Genomic DNA, 10,912 nt, shown 5'->3' with positions numbered 1-10,912 from the left:
TATCGCTCTCCATATTTAAAAGGGCACCAACCAAAAACTACTGCGTAGAATTAATTGGAATTTTTCACACACAAGCCTTGCTATATGAGCTCTCAAAGCATATAAAAATTATACGGCTTAAATGTGAAGTTGGGTGCTGTCGGGAAAAAAACGAAATGACTTTCCGAACAACCCTATATAATACGAATTACTTAATTAAAAAAATGGTGGCAACAGAATATTGACCTAACAGAAAACACATGTATATGTCCCACTCCGATTCCAAGTTATTTAATTAACAAAACTGTTGCTGTCTATGAATTTTACCGAGACCGATATATATTTCTTTTAAATCTCATCAAAATTCCTGTTGAGGTCGATAACTTAATTACTTTTGTTAGAGACGAGTTTTACAGCAGAAAAATACAAAAGAGAAAAATATATGTCGCGGTTATATTTCCAAAACAAAAAATAATTCTTTTCATTCACTTTCTACCCTCTGCAGATCGAATTGATGTTTGAAAATGAGAAGCAAGAAGATTGAATTGAGGCGATGAACATTCACCCCAAGAAATATTCTGGAAACTGTTTACTGTTTTTAATATTAAAATAAATCGTAGTAATTCAAGCTATAAAAAAATATCCGTTTCAAAATTCACGGCGCGTAGACTTTAAGATTCAAAATATTAGTAATATGAAGCTAAAGGGTGAGTGTACACCTACATGAAAATAATAATAAAATTTTAAAGTGATTATCTCATGTCTTTTCTCATATAGAGCTCAAAACATAGCAAAAAAAAAATAAAAATTTCATAAACTTTGCCTGCGCAAACAATTTTGAGGTAAATAAGTAAGTTCTTTCAAAGCTTTCAAAATGTAAATTGCACAATATAAGTTAGGGCAACCATTCTTTTGATAGCAAATACAAGTCTGTTACCCAAATTTTATTAAACGCTGCCTTTATATCTAATGATAATATTCATAAACATTCAACAGAGGTAAGATAGTTTGAAAATGTACTAATTAGTTTTCTTTTATTAAAGAAGTTGATTAAAAATAGAATTGTAAAACATTTCTAAGTAAACTAAAACTGAGGGGAAAATTAAACATATTTGCAAATGTGAGGCAACATAAGAATAGATATGTATTTTTAATCTAATGCTGTTGCTCACTTGGTAGATACTGTTAAAATGACATTCTAACACCTACCATTAGGTTAGTAGGTCAATTAACAGCTATTTAAATAGCAAGAATAATAAAAACTGAAACATTAACACATTATAATATCATACCAAACAGTATTGTATGGAAATAAATAAAAGTAAAACAAAAAAACTGGTATGCAAGGGAAGAACATGTAAGGAAAGAGCGAATATAAAGATAGGAGACGAAAAATTAGACGAACTCGCTGATTTTAGCTATCTGGGAAGTCAGATAAGTCAGGACGGAAGGAATAGTAGGGATTATAAAGCAGAGGATAGCGCAGGGTCGAGTCGCTTTCAATAAAAAGAAGTCATTTTTATGCTCGCGAACGGTTAATTTAGAAATTCGAAAAAGATTGTAAAGGGTGTTTGTTTGGAGCGCGGAGTTGTACGGATGCGAAACATCGACGGTGGGCGGGGTGGAAAAGAAAAGGTTAGAAGCGTTCGAAATGTGGTGTTCACGGCGAATGATGAGGATACCGTGGATAGAAAAGGTTAGAAATGAAGAGGTATTAGCAAGAATAGAAGAACAGAGGACTCTATGGAAGTCAATAAAAAATTGGCGAGATAGGTTGGTAGGACACTTTCTCAGGCATGAAGGTCTAGTCAAAGACATATTAGAGGCAGAAACGGGAGTTTGAAGAGGTAGAGGTAGGCCTAGATTAGATTACTGTTCGCAAATAGTTAAAAATGCGAAGATTAGCTCAGGATAGGAAAGAATGGATGTACGTGTCGAAGCAGTTTTAGGATTGACGAGCCTATACTGATAACGGTCATTGATGATTCGCTTTGCTATTACAATTGATATTATGTAGGTACATACCTGTGCCGTCGGAAATTGAAATTGCTCAATTCTTTCTCAACTTTGCTCTTATCATAAGACGCCTCGCTCTCGGTGTCATCCTTATTACATTTCGCCGTCGCATCTTCACAAGAAGCGACAAATTTATCCAGATCAAGTTGCTCACTTGTTAGAGTGTGCATAAGCAGTTCCAATTTGTGCTGGAGAACTTCGCACTTCTTTCCGAGGGAGTCGTCCGTTCGCGCCAGGCCACTCTCAGTCACCTGCGTCGCGAAATCCTTAACGGTCTCGCACAATCTCTTCGCCGAATTCAGGACAACCGATGTCTCGTCCGATTGAAGAATGTTTTGTAAATGATTTATCAGCGATTCTTCGTACTGACATATCTGGCTGTGTAACTGACCTAAGAAATACAACAGTTACACCATTAGACTAAGCCAAAACGGTGACCTGGTTTGAAAAATCGAAAAATGAGACCAAAAGTGTAACTCTAAGGGCAAGATCCAGATTATGTTTATAAGATCAAGACTAAGATTGTACGTGTAATGTACATTAAGGGCAAGACTTCGTAGATTCAAAATCAACAGAAAAACTCGACGTATAAGGTCGAGATCGATATTAAATTTGTACTGTTGAGATCTTAATTTGTTCGGTTGAGACCCGATTTAAAAGGACGTTGCAATCATGTAAAACTTACAAAACAGGTGCGAAGCTTATCGTTATTTAAGAACAACTAAAATTTATTTTGTTCTTTTTCGTTTCTTTAAAGGTACCTTCAGGTTGGGTGGTATCCAACGATAACTTTGGAATAGCGATTGTACGTTCAAATGTCATTATACTCCATCTGTCCAACATCTTGGTACTAGCCCGTTCGTATTTCTCTAACAACTGTGGTAAATGGGTGTCGTCGTCGCAAGATGCACCCCATCCCAACACTCTAGCCAAATCGTTCCCCGTTCCTAGTGGAAGAACTGCAACTTGGCACTGTTTCTAAAGACAGAGAGAAATGATGTCACCCTCAAGGGAAGATTACATAGATTACTTTCTCAGTTATTTCTATTCCTTGTTTGCAACTAAAATTAAAGCTTTTAAAATTTTCCGGCAAGAGTCGTAGCGCGTCTTCCCACCACGCTCTTTTAAATGTGGAATTATCTCGTAATATTATGGTACATTTGATTGAATCAGCAAGAAGTCTTGGATTGCAGCGTGATGTTAATATTTTTTTGTTCATTTCAGTTTAATTTTTTGTTAACAACTTTTATATTATCATGTAAACTTGTTTTAATATTTTCAATAATTCATTATAGAGAATGAGCTGAAGAATTGAGACATTCATTGACAAATCTGTTACTGGACCTGTAACTTATACAGACTGTAAAATTCATTTACTAGATATCAATACCATTCCTCAATAAATAAAATCCTTATTTACCCCTAACAATTCTGAGTTTTGCATTTTCACATTTTGTTTAATTGAATTACATCGACAGCATAGCAAAATTCGATTATCTGAACTTGAAGCTTTTATTCAGTTTTCCCCTTTCACAATTATCTACAGTTATAAATTGTAATTTATCGACATTTTACGACAGTTTGGCCCAACAATGTATCTACTATAATTTCAAGTCGTAAACAGCCGTAAATCTTTACTAGAAATAAGTACTTACAGCAGATTATTATTGCAAATCTACAATAGTTGTTTACAACTGAAAAAGTGCACACAGTAATATAAACATTGTTTTCACAGAATTTAAAATGCTTGTCTCAAAAACTGCACCTTTTATAAATCTAAATTTAACACACCAACGGAAACGTGCTAAATTCACTAACGAATCCTTTTATAAAGCTTTCCTATTTTGGTTCTTTAAAAAAAAAATAAAAATAACAAGCTAGGTAAGTGGAAATTTTGAGGATTCGTTTTTAAATAAAAACTATGAGCTTTTGTAAAAAAAGGTCTCTTTCAATTTCATTTTCGCATTAAAATCGAGNTGTTGGACCAGAACGGTCAATATATAATTTAATAAAGTATTTGTTTATTATACGAAAACTGTCTTTCATTTCCACAAAAAAAAACGAAATGACTCCGAACAACCCGATATTATTGGGTAGGTACCTTGGAATGTTAAGTATCACAATTCCTTGAAGACTCGGCAAAGGAATCTTTTGTCCATCGCATTCTAGTTGAACCCTCTGTTCTAAATTCTTATAAGTTTTCTGCAACCACTGTTTGCTTCCCAACACACCGTACCACATATAATTTTTCGCCCTCGATCTGCACTTTTCCGGATGTTCTTCCCGTTTGTGATGAAAATCGAGCGATATTTTGGCATCGATTCCAATTCCAAAGTAATTGTTCATCACGCATCTTTCAAAGAATCCCTCCAAGAGTGTTTCGTCAGGGTCCATCAGTGGACTGACGGCAGCACAAAGGGTGTCTGCATTCGCTAAAAGACATTTGCTGATAAACCCGGCTCCACTACTGACGTCTACGGAAAGATTCAATTGAAAAAGTGATAAAAAGGGAAACGTTAAAATTCTACTTACTTGGCCATGTCGGAAGCATAACCAGAGGATTTATGATGGGAAGCTTTCGGCTTTTCTTTTCCTTTTCAATTTTCCTCTCTTTATTATCGTCTAAACGTTTAGAAGCGGCAGCAGCTTGTAGTACCGATGCTTCTGCCGGGTTTAGTAAACTACAGGACGATATTCGTCTCGTGGCCGCCGGCGAACAACTTAAAAAGTGCATGTAGTCTTTCTCTAATGGCGGATGTAAATTTGAATCGAAACTGTTTACACTGCCGGAACTGTCTCCAGACTTTTTCTCTGATGATTTTATGTGTAATTCGTAACACGAATCGGAATCGTAATCCCCAGCAGTTTGCAGATATTCCAGTCGCTTACCACGCGCTTCTTCGTCTATTATGGGCGACGGAGGTTCCACAATCACTTGAGGGAAAACAGGACGAAAAGATTCACTTTTGTTATCTGCAGCAGCTTTTCCAGAGTTTGCTTCTAACGATAGGCTTTCTTCTAATTCAGCTTTGAGGTTTTTGAAAGACACAGATATATTGGAGGTTTCTTTCTCGATTTTATTCAAACTGGTTTTGGAATCCTTCAAGCTCGACCTCGATTCTCTGATGCTCGGTTCACGTTCTTCTATAACGGTACTTTGCCGTTGTATAATGAGTTCAACCTTCTTCGAAGTGTTTCTTCTTTTGAATGATCGCCGAGCGATATCGTTTCCTTCAACGAACTGAGCTAGACTACAATATCTAACAGTCTCTTTGTCAAATCTGTTATCCAAAATCTTATTGTGTTGCATAAACAGCTTGTTTTCAAAGCCAAACTGTGTTATTTCATCTATTCGACTGCATGAGCTTCTTCGTTTCTTCTCGCTCGGTATTCTCTTGAAACTTCTTTTCCTTTCAACAATTTTGTCTTTCTTTGGCTCTCCTATTTCGCTTGCAAATAATGTGGTGTCGTCACTGTATGTATTTTCTATGCTGTCTTGATCGAAACCGTAAAGATCTTGGCCTACGGAACTAATGTCGTCCATCAACGATTCTCCATGGAGAGCTTCCGACGTTGGATACGTATCAGTTTCTGGAGAGTCTATATGATAAATGTGACCGTTGACGTCTTCCCCATCGCTGTCTTTTCTAGGACAAAATGACTTTGGTTCTATTATTTCCGATGGAAAACTCATTTCTTCTTCGTTCGATGCTATGCTACTGCATTCCTTTTCTTCTTCCCATGTTGCTTTGTACTCTATTTTAATGTCTTGAGTGTCCTTCGTGGCACTGCTCCGGCGACGTTGCTGTACAAACAATTGTTCGTTGGTGATGGTTTCGGAATCACCAGACCCTTTTTGTTCCATTGTTTTCAATTTTGACGTACTAGCTAGCAATGTTTCTATTGTTGTGGATTCATCCAGGCCGGTACTACATTACAGAATATACTTTCAAACTTTCTAACACCAACTAGATTTGATGAGTATTCATTTCAATATTTCGAATAGAATTCTAATTTCAGTAAGATGTTTAATAACTAGATTATGATTGACAATGAGACCAGAAAAGGATTTAAACAGATTACGTAAACGATGAAGATACACAACCGCATATGTTTTATAGATATCTAACGTCAAAAGTTGAAGTTTACCTTTGAACTTGACTTGCTCTTCTACTGTCTGCGAAATCTGGAGGAACCGGCAGCGTTTGCATTAATACAGGATCATCACAGGTGGATTCCCTCCTAACGTCTGGCATGGGAGATATGGAGACAATCTTAGCGGTTATGACCGATGAAGATTGACTCGATGGTGAAGGGCAGGGACTAATGTCAGTACTCGAACCCGATTCGACCGTGGGCAAAACTTTTAGGGATGTCATTTTATGGTCCCCGTCTGAAAGATCTAATGACAGTCTAAATTTTGGGCTTAATTTCGAATATATTTTTTACATGAAGTTTTATTTGTGCTTTTCAGGCAAAACAAGCGCAGGTATTTAGAGATTTTTGAAAAGCTCATGAATTAGTACAAAATTGCGTATTGTTGGAGCTTAATTAAATCTACATGTACATAGGTACCTACCAACACCGCATAAAATAAATTGTTTCATTTGAAAATTTTTAATAAGGAAACATTGACGTTATTGGTTTATTAAAACACGAGCTGAAATATTAAAACCATTTCATATTAGTAGAAACGTCAGCGTTTGATAAAATGGGTCGATTAATATCGTGCGTCATACAGCGAGTAGGTACAGAACGAGAAGGGGTTGGAAAATGTTTCCCTCGATGGGGAGACAGGTGGAAAATAGAATAAAGAGAAAAAATAAGGTTATTATTCCATAAAGTTTTGTTAATTAATTAGCATCCTGTTGGAAGGACAAAGGGGATAAGAGGTGATAATAAAACCTCCCCTTCGGGTAAAAAAATTATGAAAAGCAATTGAGCTGTTAAATGTTGCAAATTTATTAGGAATCAAATAGCTAAACAATGATCCAAATAATTAATCACAGTGTTGTATTTTTTATGCAGTAATAAGCACTGAAAAGTTAATCAATTTTAGTCTATGATGTTCATCAGGGTTTTTTAGATTGTGAAACAATAGTGGAATGTGGCATTTTATGGATTATACTTACATAGATTTTTAATGTTAATTTTCTCCATTAATATTCATAAATAGTTGATTGTAGTGTCCGACCGAAATTTTCGGTTTCGGTCGAGTTTCGGCAAAAAAACGAGTTGCGGTTTAGTTTCGGTTTCGGCGGCAAACCTGCCGAAACTACGACCGAAACCGAAACAACGTTCTGGAGTTCTCGCGCTCTGCTCGGTCATGTTCGGCGCGATAAATTCCATCCAAGCGAAGTATACTATACTTACTCAAATAAACATCTCACCTAATTTAAGTATTTTTAAGGCGCAATTAAAGTATTTCGCTGGATATTATCACCTAATGAAATAAATAAATAAACAATTGTTGAAGAGGAAATAAAAATTTAAAAATAAACGGTCTTCATCTTGATTTGTAACCACACAACAGCTACAGGAATCCTTTTGTATAAACTATTTTAACATAACTACAGTAACAATAATAATATAGTATGTCTTCATGTGTGTATACAAGGTAGTAGTTATTGGAAAAGCGGGAAGAAGTATTTGTCACAGATGACAGTGACAATTTAAAATTTTAAGGGTATGTATGTATATTGTAATTGTTTAAGTATCACAGAAAGAACTTCAACAAGTTGGTTAAAATTTCCTTTTAGAAATAATAATTTCCTTAATTATTAAAGCGCCTTTCTCTGGTTAAAGTTTCGTGTTGGTCCTCTTGTTTTCTTTTCTATGCGTTTAAAAATTTGCAAGAGTTGCCTGATAATATCGTTGACAATTTTAAAAATGTTCTCTANACGTCAGCGTTTGATAAAATGGGTCGATTAATATCGTGCGTCATACAGCGAGTAGGTACAGAACGAGAAGGGGTTGGAAAATGTTTCCCTCGATGGGGAGACAGGTGGAAAATAGAATAAAGAGAAAAAATAAGGTTATTATTCCATAAAGTTTTGTTAATTAATTAGCATCCTGTTGGAAGGACAAAGGGGATAAGAGGTGATAATAAAACCTCCCCTTCGGGTAAAAAAATAAAATTTAACTTTTTTGGCTTGTGTAAATACATATGCATCCCTGTGCAGGTTAGGTTATGGTGGAGAATGGTTTCCCTTAGTAAAATGAGTTCAAAAATTGATTTTTTTAGTCCTCAAAAATGGTACAGCTGACCCTAATCCCTCCTCCCTCTTCTTCCTTCGGATACCAATTAAAAAATAACAGTTTCATGGAATTTCTTTCTTTTTTGGGTTCGATTCTTTCCCACAGGATGAAAGGTCTTTCCACAACCCTTTTCCTCACCTAACTCCTTGCATACCCTCCACCACGCCGCAGGATAGTAAAGCAACCCGAATAAATTAAATGATAACTTTCCCTTCGCTGGTTTTCTCTTATTGCAAGTCCCCTCGAGATCGTGCCCAGCACATTTTTTCCATGAGCCTTAACTTGATTTACGTAGCTAGGATAAAATAAAATATTTGAATATTGTGTTCCCGTTGCTTGAAATAATAACAAAGAATAGTCTGAAAAAAGACTCCAAAAGAGCAAGAACTTGTACGTATGTTTGCGCGCCGGGAGCGTGAAAAGTTTATTAGTGTTCTTGAGCAAAGTCGACCTTTGGAAACCACATTTTTCTTTCTTAGACAGTTTGTTAAAAAGTTATTCAGAAACCCATATCGTAAACGTTGAAAATTTTATAAATTGATTTCAGAAGTTTCAACATGACGGTACAAAAGTTTCATGTGCCTCTATTTCTGTAAGAAAAGGTTTTTTTGAAAGGCAGGAGCTTATGCTAAGATAAAAGGGTAAGTTTAAAGCTAATTTGCATGCTTTCAACCGCAACGTGATCGTTCAATATTCGTTTCCGGTGAGTAATCAATCAGTCGATGAAAAGGAATCAACAACTAAATCTGTTACACTAATATAGAAACATTTTTCGAATGTATCAATAATTATTTCGATTACTAGAAATTAAATTATCAAATACGTTGTAATATATGAATTCAATTTCAAAATGTATCTTGAATCTTACTTAATTTTCGAGCTATTTTGAAAAAATTAAAAAAAGGACAATTTTGGTCGGGTCCCAATAATGCACCCTACAATTTAGCAGCACTTTGTGATTTTATCATTTTTAAATATCAGACTAACATGTTAGACTATAAAACCTTCCGATGTAATTTTTCCTTGGGTATTCAAAAACACATAACTAAATCGACCCCGCAGCTGTTACAGGGTGTTTCTAAAACAACCAATAGGGAATTGCATGATGTGTAAAGCAGTGTGACTAGGAGACAAAACAATTTGTAAGAAGAGCAGAGTTTCAATCCGAAGCCGGCCCTGGGCGTGAATGGCAACGTACAGCGATAACAATCAAGTAGCTACACCGATAGAAAATGTAAGTAAAGACGATTGTGGAAGAACTAATAAAGCAAATATTAATAGTAATTAATTAACTACTTTGTTCATTGCTGACAGTATACTGTAATATTTAAAGTACACCTCGACATGGTATTAAGAACACATAATACAAAAGAAATACTCGTACAAGACGGATGCTGCAGCTGATTGAATGCGGCGTTGCGATGTCGTATTTCTCTGCGTGATCCTACCAGGGTCGGACTGGCTCTAGACTATACTTTCAAATAGGAAAGTACCCTGTATATTTGATGGTAAACGAAATGAATACGAATAATATAAACTAATGGCCAAGAATTTATATTATTCGTCTGAATGAAACTATTTTATTTTTTTTAAATCTGGAATAGACCCAAAACAATTTTAAATAAAATAATGAACCGTTTCTCAGTGTTGTTTTGTTCTATATGGTCAGTGATGTCTTAGATTTATTTAATAGCTTTTCACGAGTACAGCAGGAATACTCTACGAAATTGTATAAGTTTGCCTTTGAACTTCACAAATTTCTCATAAGGGAGTCGGGAAAGTTGCCCTTTACTTCGGCGTAACAATCGTGGTTTCATTTAATAGAAAACTACAAGTGGATTGTTTGTAAAGTCGGTGTTTTATTGTGATTACGTACCATCTGGAATGTTTTTCGTTGTGGTCCTGTCAATGCTGGACGAGCCGAGTAATGAAATTTTCACCGTGGGAACGGTGGTCGTTGATTGTCTGTTTTGCTCGTCCACCACTTGTTCGGTGTGTTCCACCAGGCTGCGTATCGCCCTCTTGAGACTATTCGCTCGGACCATTAAAGCGTCTTTTTCCCGCTCCATAAATCTCGACGTCCTCCTGGAAAGTCACACAAACTTTCTCTCATCAATAACGACAAAAGAAAATTGCAATGAACCCGTTGAGAATAGAGAATAACACACAAAAGAAAAATAAATATGTAGCATACCTATAGCATTACAAAAATATACGAAACTGGGTTTATAAATTGCGTCTGCATTAGCCATAAATAATAACTATCGTTATTTTTGTCCAATTTAATCATAATTAGTGGTGGTAGGTGTCTAGATTCTATTAGCTACTCGTTAGACACCACCAACGTTTCCCTGAGAAGCTTTGCACCACCCTTTTCATGCTCCGTTCCTATATTAATATATCTATTGGGTTGTTCGGAAAGTCATTTCGTTTTTTTTTTGTGGAAATGAAAGACAGTTTTCGTATAATAAACAAATACTTTATTAAATTATTTATATATTGACCGTTCTGGTCCAACACCTTTTGCCATCTTTCTGGTAGTAGAATAATTCCACGCTCATAAAATTTTTGGTCTTTGCTGGCAAAAAACTGATCGAGGAGGTTTTTGACCTCCTCATTTGAGGTGAAGGTTTTACCGTCTAAAAAATTTTGGAGTGAC

General features: G+C 35.7%; 1 protein-coding gene across 1 annotated transcript in view; it reads right to left on the bottom strand.

The window, feature by feature from the left end:
* LOC108739717 (diacylglycerol kinase eta) overlaps positions 1-10,912 on the bottom strand; it is an 85,071-nt gene that overhangs the window by 15,205 nt on the left and 58,954 nt on the right. The window contains exons 14-17 of the mRNA XM_025977870.1: positions 10,130-10,338; positions 6,145-6,397; positions 4,528-5,924; positions 4,097-4,469 (exon numbers count right to left, since the gene is read on the bottom strand). Coding sequence (XP_025833655.1) covers positions 4,097-4,469; positions 4,528-5,924; positions 6,145-6,397; positions 10,130-10,338 — 2,232 coding nt within the window. The remainder of the gene's footprint in view (positions 1-4,096; positions 4,470-4,527; positions 5,925-6,144; positions 6,398-10,129; positions 10,339-10,912) is intronic.

The sequence above is a fragment of the Agrilus planipennis genome, unplaced genomic scaffold, assembly GCF_000699045.2.
Source record: "Agrilus planipennis isolate EAB-ADULT unplaced genomic scaffold, Apla_2.0 scaffold240, whole genome shotgun sequence".
Classification (NCBI taxonomy): Eukaryota; Metazoa; Arthropoda; class Insecta; order Coleoptera; family Buprestidae; genus Agrilus; species Agrilus planipennis.
This window is presented reverse-complemented; position numbering and strand designations above follow the sequence as displayed.